The sequence below is a fragment of the Miscanthus floridulus genome, chromosome 1 (genome assembly GCF_019320115.1).
Source record: "Miscanthus floridulus cultivar M001 chromosome 1, ASM1932011v1, whole genome shotgun sequence".
NCBI lineage: Eukaryota > Viridiplantae > Streptophyta > Magnoliopsida > Poales > Poaceae > Miscanthus > Miscanthus floridulus.
Window position 1 is genome coordinate 115,123,521 of NC_089580.1, and position 13,122 is coordinate 115,136,642.

At 47.4% G+C, this 13,122-nt stretch overlaps 1 protein-coding gene across 1 annotated transcript; it reads right to left on the reverse strand.

Moving 5' to 3' along the window:
* Nucleotides 1-10,681: 10,681 nt before the first annotated feature.
* LOC136461775 (glycine-rich protein DOT1-like) lies at nt 10,682-12,856 on the reverse strand. Its single transcript, XM_066461090.1, has 3 exons — nt 12,796-12,856; nt 11,569-12,158; nt 10,682-10,786 (listed from the first exon to the last, which is right to left on the reverse strand). The coding sequence occupies exons 1-3, from the start codon at nt 12,854-12,856 to the stop codon at nt 10,682-10,684; spliced, it is 756 nt and encodes a 251-aa protein (XP_066317187.1).
* Nucleotides 12,857-13,122: the final 266 nt, after the last annotated feature.

Here is a 13,122-nt window from a genome sequence, read left to right on the forward strand (position 1 = left end):
AACCAAGTTGACAGATATAGGAGTATGATATATATGGATGTATGTATTTCGGTAATGGTCTAAAATGCTTAAAGCGTTGACCTTACTCGTCATGTATATATGGATTCCGAATTGCCGATTCCTCAACTTGCAACTCCAGCTGGCCTTCCCCGAGGGTACGTACCAACTATCAACCACATGTGTCCTGTATGCTTGCGGTTTTCATGTGGATGCATGCATGGATACACACATTGACGACATGTGCCAATGTGTGTAACTACTAATACTAGCTACTCTGTTCATTATGAAACTGTAGTAGAGTAGAAGGTGGTCGTCGCAACGCATTCATGGTGGTTTGATGATTCTCCATCTCTAATCGCAACCGGATTTAACAATCATCAACATTGACAAAGATGTATAAACAGATAGATACAATGATATAAAATTGGTTTATATATTTGCAGGGCCAAAGAAAAAAAAATTATACAAGTTAGCTTGATGCATGTAAAGTCTAAAATGGCCGGCCAATCATGTATGCATGATGGTCTAAGATTTGTCAAACCTTCTGGCTGCTCTCTTCGCTGTGACTATGGCTACTCTACATTCCTGTGTACTAGCTGCACATGTGTATTTACATATTGAAACAAGTGTGCAGGATTCTTGTTCTCTTTTTGTTGTTTCTGAAACTAGCTAGTGTACTTCTTATTTTCTAGGGAACGGTTTGTGACCAAATAACTAGTATTGTTAAACTTATCCCGAAGACAAGCAGCTTGAATGAACAGGACCACACACAATTTTTCAATATACACTAGAAAACAAAGTGCGGCGTTGCCACGATCCTGTGTGGAGTGCCTCCAATTGTGAAGCCATGTTTTTGTGAATCTCAAATGCGGTGGGGCAGAGGTTAGGAAGAGCGGATTGTGTCCAAATATAGTGTTAATGTCCTAATTTGTAATCTGAGCTGTACATAAATATTTATGACTTATTCTAGAAAAATAAAGTTCTAGAGTTATTTCTAATCTGGACTTGTAGAGCACTGAGTTTATCTGCATTGCATTGCTGAAGAAGAAGAGTGTGGATGTTAGATGAAACGAAGCATTTCATATTACAGGTGCCAATGTGACTGATAGCTCTTGGTAGTTGGAACCCTGATATACATACAGAGATAAATGAGAGCGTGAATAAAACATTTCATATTACAGGTGCAAAATTTATGTACTGTGAAACCTGTAGTTACCATACATGTAAGGGATTATCTAAGTACAATTGTTAGCAGAACAGAACAGAATCAAGAGATCATGGATCACTCTTGCGAAGCATTATTATCAGCAAATCCTGAAATAAGGAAAGAGTCAAATGATGCATGAAGAAACATGAAGTAATTCATTGCCACAAGCTTTTATAAGGAATAGATAGCAGTAGTACAATATAACTAATATAGAAAAAACAAATGTGCAGAATGCTAATGTTTTTTTCAGTGGTGCAGCTTGATTTCACTGGGTGATAACGGATAAGGTTATATATATATATATATATATATATATATATATATATATATATATATATATATATATATATAGAACTACTATCCTATAGCTGGCTGCAGAATAACTTATTCTGTAGCCACTTTGAGTTACGATAATTACTATGTTAATTTACGAGATCTACAGTAACTCCTTACTAAGTGGTTTACTATAACGTTATGGTAAATACTCCCATGTGTTATAGTAACCCAACTATCGTAAATATGTATTGACATTATGGTAAATTAGTATATAAAATTATGGTAAATAGAAGTGGCTACAGAATAACTTATTTTGTAGCCGGCTGCTGAATAGCCTCTCCCTATATATATATATATATATATATATATATATATATATATATATATATATATATATATATATATATATATATAAGTAAGAGCATAAAAAGCTCGGATCATTTGTTTCAGAAAATGTGGTCGATATAAGAGCATAAAACAAAATTGAAGTACTGATTACTGAAGGGTGGGATCGACTAAAACTAAAAACGTGCATCACTGACAAAGTACAGTTTGCTAATGGTCAGATATAATAGCTGCCTCTTTACCTTGTACTCAGGTTTCTCTTGAACCATTAGCAATTTTTAGCATGTAGGATGCAGCTCCCATGAAAGAAACCTCGTGAGTGATAATCTTCTTAATATTCAAATGGATATCTTTCGTACATCTGGTAGTGATAACTGTGTTAACATTAGTAGTGTTTCTGCAATGATGTTTTTGGATAGAAAATGGAACTACTTACAGTGATTCCTCTTTTATAGCGCATATACAATTTGTTTCCCACTTGCAAGGTATACAATAAAAAAAAGTCTAAGATAAGTTAATTTGCCCCCAGAACTCCAAAAGTCATAAGTGGGAAACTTTAGTGGCTCATAGCCAAATACTATGTCTATTCACTTCCCTAACGATTTGTTTGTCCCCAGGATGGTCACATATACAAGAGTTTAATCACTTGAAAAAATTCTGGGGCACTAAATCAGCAGAAACATTATGGCTTGCAAGATGTGCCTAGATATTTTTTTTAATTACCAATAGAACATCAGTATACAAGGTTTGTCTAACTGAATATATTGGACAATATTTTTTTAGTCCTTTAATCCCAAAGTGCCAATTGATTCATAATTAGCATAATGATAGTGTGATTTATGTCCAAATCCTATGAACCAATATAGTAGAGATTAGAAAGTCTTCACCACTACCACAGGGCGCCACTGCAGCCGATTAGGGAGCAGAGTAGGGTACCTTGATTTTATATCTCAAAAATTGTTAGTTTATAAGGTCAAATTCACAAGTCATAATACCATGAGCAACAGTTTATTGATCTGTGTCTGGCAGTTATAAACCAAGATTTTTGCCTAATGCCTCTGGGTGTTTGATTGTGGTAGAAAATACAGCATGATGCCCAAAAAAATAAGAGTCCTATGATGCAACCATTGTTAAGTTCCGTTACTCAAAAATATGATTACTCAAAGACAGGGAAATTTTAATTTTGATAATTCAAAGCTCGAGGTTATAAGCTGGGGAACACTTCATTTTCCAATTTTCCATAGGGTATTGTTGCCATTTATTGCAGATGGATGTAGCAAGGAAGAGCTAGTATGCATGCTATGCACATGATTTTCACCATATCACTTGATAACCTTTGTGGCTCAAGTATTCATAAGCATATCAGAGGTGGATCTTTTGATCTTTTTTTTGGTTATCTTTGTAAAGATGTTGTAGATCCAACTATCCAAGTCCAGAACCGGTAAACAGAACTGATTTGCCTTTGAATGTTCTTACTTTTTTTCTTGAGAATTGTCTTACTGATATTGAATATGTAATGGTTGTACTGTTATTTTTATGTTTCATCTATAAGCCATCAAGTCAATATTGTTCTTTTGTTTAATATTGTTTTCATGAACCGAGATTCGAGTGATTATTATATCAAACATTATGTAAGACTGAATGATAACATTCCAGTCTTTTTTTTTTACTGAAAAACAAATATTCCAGCCTATAATTTGATTAAGCAAAAGTAATATTGCAACCAGAATTTTTTAATCAAGAAAAAGGCATGGCCTAGAGCAAGAATTCAAGCAAGAGAGGTCTTTCAACATAGCAATGAAATGAAATTTAGTATGTGCTAATGAATCAAAGACCTATGTGTTGCATCAGAAGGCCTGGATATGCAAAGAATAACTGTCCAATAGACAGAGCTGAACCTTGTAAGCATTTGGTCGAGCATGTGGTGGGCATCGTCCGTGGCGTTGTTCACCCCAGCTGCTAGGGCATTATCTGGAGCGTTCTATGGCACGAGAGGGAGCACAGAGGTACGGGGAAGCTGTGCAGTGTTGGTGCTGTTTGCCTTCTGTCTCGTGGCAGCAACGCTCACCTTCCCCCATGGTAGCGCAGACGTGGCGTGAGGAGGCGACTGCTGCTCCCTTTTGAGCAGCCAAGGAGGGAGCACAGCAGGGGGGCAGGGGCGCCGCGCCCCGCAGCTGAGTTGCCGACCAAGGCGGCAGGGCGCTGCGCAGCAGAGTAGGGACGCTCGCCGAGCAGAGCCGGGGTCGTAGGCGGGAGGCCGGGGCGCCCGGGGCCAAGGGCGGTACAACGAAGCTGGGGAGCAGTGCCAAGAGTTTGGGGCCGCGTGAGGTGTAGGCGTCGAGCCGCCGCACCGAGTCGCCGAGCAGGGGGGGCTGGGAGCCCATCCGATCAAAACTGCGGGTTGATTTCGAAATAATCTGAGATGTTTTTTACAAAATATACTAAGAGGGCCTCTGGAGCGCGGGTTGATTTTCGAAAAATATAAGGGTTTTTTGGAAAAATGACCGCGGCTCGTCCGATCTGGGCCGTCCGCGCGCCCAATCGAACGGCCTCAAAACGCACGCGACGTGGCACGCTGGATGACCAGCTTTTGGAGGCATGATTCATATGTAAAAGATGTACCGTAATATACAAGGCCATATATTATTCCTTACATCAACTTTCATGACATAGCTATGACTGCCACGCATCTTCATAATGAGAATATCTTCATGACAAACAAATATAGAACAAGAAATCAATGCAGAATTTGCCACAATGAATCTTGCATTCCGTCTTGAACGAAGTTTATCGATGATATGATCCTTGACCATGTTACAGTGTATGGAACTGAGGTCAAAACTATGATATCCTTATATATTCCCAAATTTAAGCACCATAGTGAGGTGAAAGTTTTTTACATTCTTGTATGTTATAATTTTGAAGGATCGGAAACTGCGACCAGAGAAAGTTGAAGAGAAGCCTCAAATTTCTTTCGTAATATTTGGCCACTGTCCCAAATTCTAACCCCAAGAGCAAACACATGCAAAAACGCTATAACCACGAGCCAACGGATGACTAGGTACCCCTGCGATGAACGATCGAGAACCAACCAAAACGAGCACGTGAAGGAACGGAACAAATCAGCAAAAACTGGATGGGGGCAGACAGTCTGAGGTTCAGGTCCAGACTGTCTGCTGTAGCAGTCCCGGACTGGCTACACTCCCGCGGCAGACTGTCTGCAGGCAAGAATACCAAAACCGACTGAGCTGAGAAGTTTCTGGACTCGCCGTGCACAGAAGCGGAGGACTGTCCGCAGTCCAGGCTCGGACTGTCCGCAGTCCAGAGTTCCAAAATTCGACCGAGAAGAAAAGCTTCTGCTCGCAGACGGACAGGAAATGCGGACTGTCTGCGGCTAACAGTGCGGACTGTGGCTCCGTGTCCTTAGACCCGGCTTAAACTGTTAGCTAAATTGATAGGCACGCTTGTAATCTTTGTTTCGGTTAAGATCTTGCTTCAGTTAGTAGGTTAGCGGGTGGACATGATCGGTGGCGTGCCAGATCACGATCCAACCTAGTCGGTCTAGTTGGTTCGCGCCACAGCGAGTATTGTGCACGTGGCGCGCGGCGCGGTGAAACGACGTCGCACACGGTACGTGGTGTGGCGTGGGGAGGCTTGGAGATCAAGGCCAAGTGTGTATCTGCATCTATATATAAAGAGCATGAATAGACCCCGAAAAGCTGCGGCAACACCAAATCTTATCTCTGTGAGTTCGTGTTCCATCTACTAAAACCTCGCCGTGGTCGCCACCGTCGTCGTCGTCGTCGATCACGCGCTGGGCTGTCTCTGCGCCAACAACTGGTATCAGAGCCGAGGTGGCGGTGCCGGGGAGGAAGCTGGTGGTGAGAGCCGCCGGAGTCGGAGAAGAGGAGAAGCCGAGAGTCGCCGGAGATGGGTTCAACCAGCGGAGAGAAGGATGTGATGGAGAAGGCGTTCAACCAAGCGGCCGGGAACCTACTCTGGCCGATGCTGTCACGCATGAATTATCAGGAGTGGGCATCGCACGTTCAGTGCAACCTGGAGGCGATGTTCCTCTGGGACGCGGTCACCGACGACAAGATTGAGCGTCGCCAGGACAGGTTGGCTCTTGGGGCCATGCTTCGCGGTGTGCCGACCGAGATGCATGCCATGCTCTTGAACAAAAAGACGGTGAAGGAGGCTTGGGAGGCCATCAAGTCGATGCGCCTCGGAGCAGATCTCGTGAAAAGGCGGTCAATGCTCAGAAGCTTTTGGCGGAGTTTGAGTCGATCAACTTCAAGACAGGAGAAACGATCGAGGATTTCGCCATGCGCATCACCAAGATCGCCACCGATCTGCAAGGGCTTGGATACAAACGCATCGATGACAAGCGTGTGGTAAGAAAGTTCCTCAGAGTCGTGCCCATGAAGTACAATCAAGTGGCTGTTGCAATCGAGATGTTTTGTGATCTAGACACACTCACTGTTGAGGAGTTGATTAGGCGCTTGAGAACTGCAGAGGATAGGTTCGAGCCTACCGTTGATAAGGTCAAAGAGAAGACAGGTAATCTCCTTATGACAGAGGAGGAGTGGAACGTCAGAAACAAGAGTCGTATGGTGACAGATTCGTCCTCCTCGTCGAGCCAGAAGAAGGACGGTGGTCGCTATGTCCGGAAGGACAAGTCCGGGGTACGCGGTGGCAGTGACACGCGTGACTCTGGAGTGAGGCTCACATCAATGGGAACACCAAGGCGTAAAGGCAGGTGCAACAAGTGCAAAATCTATGGGCACTTTGCAAAAGAGTGCAAGACCAAGATGAAGGAGGAGAAGCAAGATGCCGCACACCATGCAGCGGGCGACATCGAGACAGGAGCCCTTCTGGTTGTACAGGTGTGCTCGGTGGTGAGAACACCGATCGCAGGAGCGCCAAGCGTGTTCCTGAATCAGGAACGCGTATTCCCGGCAGAGTACCACGAGGGAGCCTGGATCCTTGATACGGGAACAACTAATCATATGACGGGCTGTCGAGAGGCGTTGGCGAGTCTCGACGAGTCCGAGCGCGGAGCTGTGCGCTTCGGGGACGGCTCCACTGTGTAAATTCAAGGCATCGGTGCAGTAGCACTTGCTGGGAAGCATGATGAACATCGTGTACTTACAGAGGTATACTTTATTCCTTCTTTGAAGTGCAACATTGTTAGCCTTGGGCAGTTGGAAGAGGCGGGATGCCGTGTCGAGATCGACAATGGCGTCATGGAGATATTCGAATGCCGGCAGGCTGTGCATCGGCAGCGCAACGTTCTGATCCGCGCGGAGAGGAGGAACCGGCTGTACGTCATGAAGGTCAAGCTAGCCTCCCCCGTGTGTCTGATGTCCAGCATGGAACAAACTGCGTGGCTGTGGCACGCAAGGTATGGGCATCTGAATTTCAGGTCTTTACAGGAGCATGGCTCCAAGGACATGGTGGAGGGACTACCGCGGATTCGCGCGGTGGAGCAAGTGTGCGATGGCTGTGCACTTGGGAAGCAGCACCGAGCACCCTTCCCTCGCGCCACGACATATCGTGCCGAGGCCGCTTTGGAACTCGTCCACGCAGATCTGTGTGGGCAGATCGCGCCGCCCACACCTGGAGGCAAGTCGTACTTCCTGCTGATAGTCGATGACTGCAGCAGGTATATGTGGCTCAAATTGTTGGCAACAAAAGATGAAGCTTTTGCTCAGTTCAAGAAGATCAAGGCTGCAGCCCAGCTGGAATCAGGGCGACGTCTCAAAGCCTTCAGGACTGACCGTGGTGGAGAGTTCAACTCAGGGATCTTTGTGACTTTCTGCAATGATCAAGGCATTAAGCACAATACTACGACGCCATATACGCCTCAACAAAATGGGGTGGTTGAACGATGAAATCAGACCATCGTAGAGATGGCGCGTTGTCTGCTGAAAACGATGAAAGTGCCTGGCAAATTTTGGGGAGAAGCTGTCAAGACAGCAGTGTATCTCTTGAACCGAGCACCGACAAAAAGCCTGAATGGCAAGATGCCGTTTGAGGCGTGGTTTGGCAGGAAACCGGGGGTCAGGCACTTGCGCACATTTGGGTGCACGGCTTATGCAAAGAAGCTTGGACCTAGTCTGACCAAACTGACAGATAGAACGGTACCGGGAGTTTTTCTCGGTTATGAATCTGGCACGAAGGTTATCGGGTGTATGATCCAGCGAAGGATAGATTGATGATCTCCAGAGATGTGCTATTTGATGAAAAGAAAGCATGGAATTGGGGGGAGGATGGCGTCGAGTAAGGCACTGAGGTGACAGCACCATACACATTCTCTGTCCAGCTCCTAGACATTATTCATGGTCCGACAACAGACCATGATTTAGAGTTGGGCGCTGATTCTTCAGACGGCGGTGCTCCGGCCTCTCCTGTGGCGTCAATTCCATCCCAGGGCAGCATGGGTGATGTAGCTACACCACCACACTCGCCAGCCTCTGGGTCATCGGGATCAACACCGGCAGTACAGCAGATTCAGTGGGCCACGCCCCCATCAGGTGGTTCAGTAGATTCAGATGGGGCTCCATTGAGGTATAGAACTGTATTTGATTTGCGTGATTCAACAGATGAAGTACCTGTTCAGGAGTACAGCGGGTTGTGTTTAGTAGCAGCAGAAGAACCAGGCTCGGTTGAGGAGGCTATGGCAGAGCCCCGCTGGAGAGAGGCAATGCAGGCCGAGATGAAGGCTATTGAAGCTAACAAAACTTGGGATGTTTCAGATTTGCCTGACAAGCAGAAGGCCATAGGCCTCAAGTGGGTTTTTAAAATCAAGAAAGACGCTAGTGGCAAGGTAGTCAAGCATAAGGCTAGACTAGTAGCGAAAGGCTACGCTCAAGTGCAAGGAGTGGACTTCGATGAGGTATTTGCACCTGTGGCCAGAATTGAAACAATAAGAGTAATACTGGCTTTAGCAGCTCAGGGTGGATGGCAAGTTCACCACATGGATGTAAAGTCGGCCTTTTTGAATGGAGACTTGACTGAAAATGTGTATGTCAAACAGCCTCCTGGTTTCATTGTTGGAAAAGGTGATAAAGTATTGAAGTTGAGAAAAGCACTATATGGTTTGAGACAGGCTCCTAGAGCCTGGAATTCAAAGTTGGACAAAGAGCTGATAGCTCTTGGTTTTGTCAGGAGCAAGTTGGAGCATGCAGTTTACAGGAGAAGCAACAAGAGTTCTTTCCTGCTTGTGGGAGTATATGTTGATGATTTAGTTATCTCTGGGCCGAGTGTCAGTGATATCAGACAATTCAAGCACGAGATGATGAGAAAATTCAACATGAGTGATCTAGGTCTTCTCAGCTATTACTTGGGTATTGAAGTGAAGCAAGGGGATGATGGGATCACATTGAGTCAGAGTGCTTATGCTGTCAAGATCTTGGAAAATGCAGGGATGCTGAATTGTAATCCTACTGCAACCCCAATGGAGGCACGACTCAAGCTAAGCAAGAGGATGGAGGATGAAGTTGTGAGGCCAACAGCCTATAGAAGCATAATAGGAAGCCTGAGATATATTGTCAACACTAGACCAGATTTAGCCTTCTCGGTGGGTGTTGTTAGCATGGAAGCTCCAACAAAGGCTCATTGGGGTGCTGTGAAGCAAATTTTAAGGTACTTGAAAGGCACCACAGGTTATGGCTGCAAATATGACAGAGGCACTGAACTGAAACCCTTTTTGCTCGGGTTCAGCGACAGTAACTTCGCCGGGGATGTTCAAGACAGGAGGAGCACTACTGGAGTTGTGTATTTCCTGGGGAGTAACCTTGTCACATGGACTTCACAAAAACAAAAGATAGTAGCCTTATCATCATGTGAAGCAGAGTATGTGGCAGCAGCTGCAGCAGCCTATCAGGGTGTTTGGCTGAGTCGACTGATAGGAGACTTGCTGGGAACAGAAGAAGCGTCGGTGAAGTTGCTCATGGATAACAAGTCAGCGATTGCCCTGAGCAAGAACCCGGTACACCACGATCGAAGTAAGCATATAGATACCAAGTTTCACTTCATTCGTGAGTGTATAGAAGAAGGCAAGGTGGAGGTGGATCACATTGGCACGACAGACCAGCTGGCAGACATCTTCACGAAGGCCTTGGGGCGTGCCAGGTTCCTGGAGCTGAGGAGAGCGCTTGGCGTGGACAAGGTGCATCAAGTTTAGGGGGAGAAATGTTAGCTAAATTGATAGGCACGCTTGTAATCTTTGTTTCGGTTAAGATCTTGCTTCAGTTAGTAGGTTAGGGGGTGGACGTGATCGGTGGCATGCCAGATCACGATCCAACCTAGTCGGTCTAGTTGGTTCGCGCCACAGCGAGTATTGGGCACGTGGCGCGCGTCGCGGTGAAACGACGTCGCGCACGGTACGCGGTGTGGGATGGGGAGGCTTGGAGATCAAGGCCAAGCGTGTATCTGCATCTATATATAAAGAGCATGAATAGAGACCGAAAAGCTGCGGCAACTTGGCAGCACCAAAACTTATCTCTGTGAGTTCGTGTTCCATCTACTAAAACCTCGCCGTGGTCACCACCGTCGTCGTCGTCGTCGATCACGCGATGGGCTGTCCCTACGCCAACATAAACCCGGCTTGATTCGCTTCTTTTTTTTTTATCTAGAATAGTGTTTTTCTCTCATAAATTCCTCCAGAATTACTCCAAACCATTCAAATTCCTCTGGAACCGTACCATCCAAATGGGACCCGTCTGCGAGACGAAGAACGAGCAGATTCAGGCGAACGGCCGAGCAGAGGGAGAGAAGTGCAGGCGGTGGTGCTGCTCACCGTCGGGCACAGAAAGAGACGCGGGCAGAGGGGCTGCTCTCCGCCGGCGCTTAGAGAGGCAGGTGCTGCTGCTGGGCGAGTGCTACTGCTGCTGCTGTGCAGCGCTTGCTTGTGCCACGCAGGAAGAGCAGCACAGCTGCTAAGCACGAACAACCCTGATACAGAACCAGAACGAAGAAAATCCAACCACTGGCACCTACGGGCAGCAAGGGAAGGTATGAGCGCTGCTTCTAGGAAGCAAGCACGGCACCTGTGCACTGGCTCTGGTAACGCTCCTATAGAAATCCCATGTGCTCGTGTCTCTGACCAACGAAGAACAGAGCCAGAGCTACGAACAAGAACAGAAAAACGCCCTGAGCAAAAACCGAAGGAAACTCGATCAAAACACCACGAATCGCACCCAAACTTTGCACAGCTCAGATTCAACTAGGAACGAATCTATTACCCAAAAATCATTGCTCGGGATTAACCCAAACTCCAGAAAATCGAGATCGAACCTAAGAACCAAAAAGGAAACTTAAGAACACGGTGACTAAAATCACAGCCAAAGTAAATGAATCCCGGAGGTAAACCGGAGGAATCGGGTCTCCATTCCCGCTTCAAAACACAGGTTTGTTATACAAATTTGGAATTTATAGACCTCACTCACTACCGGAATCATCAAATTTGCCGACTATTTTTATTTTTGCCGAGTGTATTTCCTCAAGAACTCGGCGAACAAGCTCTTTGTCGAGTGCTACGCTAAAAACACTCGACAAATATGGGGTTTGCCGAGTGTCAAAAAAAACAATCGGCAAAGAGAGTGTTTGCCGAGTGTTAAAAAAACCCTCGGCAAAAAAAAATCTTTTTTTTTCTAAAAACGAAGGAGAAGAAAAAAAATGAAAAAAAAAACTTTGCCGAGTGCTCGAATCCAAAACACACGGCAAACAAATTTTACTATAAATCCGCCGCGCGCCGCGTCCCTCCTCTCTCCAAATCCGCCGCGCGCCCTGCCCCTCCTCTCTCCAAATCCGTCGCGCGCCCTCTCTCCAAATCCGCCACGCGCCCCGCCCCTCCTCTCTCCAAATCCGCCGCGCGCCCCGCCTCCCTCTCTCCTTGCGTGGTGGCGGCGGTCCTCTCCCGAGCGCGCCGCGGTCCTCTTCTCCCGAGCGCACCGCGCGCGGCCCTCCTCTCCCGGCGCGGCGGCGCCCTCCCCCTCCCTCTTCCGGCGCGGCAGCGACCTACCCCCTCCCACTCCCGACGCGGCGGCGCCCTGCCCTCTCCCTCTCCCAGCGCCCCCTCGTCGGATCCAGCTCCTTCCCTCCTTCCCCGGCGGCGTGGATCCGACGCCCCCCTCCTTCCCCGGCGGGGATCCGGCGGCCCCTCCTTGCCCGACGGCGTGCACACGACCACGCACGCACGCGAGCCCGAGCACCAGAGATCTAGAGCAGCCGGCCAGCCATGCGATGCTTCGTCGGGGTGGAGGGGGCGGGCATGTTGTGCCGGCGGTCTTGGCGCGGCGGTGGTGGTGGCCGGCGGAGTAGGGTGCTTGTTTTTTTTATTTTTTTCAAAAAAAATGATTGCCGAGTGTTTTTTTTTGGCACTCAACAAAGTCTTTGCCGAGTGTCCGACGATTGACACTCGGCAAACAGCTCTTTGTCGTTAAAACCTATGTCGAGTGACGTTTGCCGAGTGTTACACTCGGCAAACCGTTTGCCGAGTGTTTTTGGGACTTTGTCGAGTGTCATTGGCACTCGGCAAAAGCTCCTAGTTCCGGTAGTGACTCAAGAAACCTAAGGGAAGGGAGAAAAACCTAGGGCAAGGATGAATGAAGAATGAAAGAGGTGAGCAAGATGGGGGCTCCCTCATCGTATTTAACAAGGCTATTACATAATCCTAGTTTCATCCTTAGATATTTTGAGTCGAACCACTTAACCCGAGGACGTTATGGTCCAACCTAAGATAATCTTCATCCGACGGCCACCATGCCTTTTATGAGATAGCTTCGCCTCGACGTGAACTCCTCGATGCCGCCACGTGTCGTCCGTTCCTCCTTGGAACCTCCGCCCGGGTTTTGAGGCCAAAACCCATGAAACCGGTCAACGATGGTTTTGAGGCCCAAACCACCAAACCACCCGCAAGTAGCGTACTCCATACGCGTCTCCCGCCACTCAACACGTGTCACCACCATCCTCGACAGGCTGGCCGCCAAGTCCTCCTGAACCCCACTTGACTCGCACGTCCATCGTCTTGACTCGGTCAACACGGTCACTCTCATGTACACTTGCTCTTGTCGATGTCCCAGATGTCAGCCACCACAGCTAGTCACCCGGCCTCCTGGTCCATCAGTCCAAGCCTCACGTCCGTCCTTCACCGCTTCCGGCCCGTCGGCACGACACGTCTCTACTTGACCTTCACCTCGCCGTCGACCACCGCCTCCAAGCTCCACACCTGCACAACACAAGCCAAGAGACATGTCGCACAACCCAACTCACAACATGATTAGCTCACA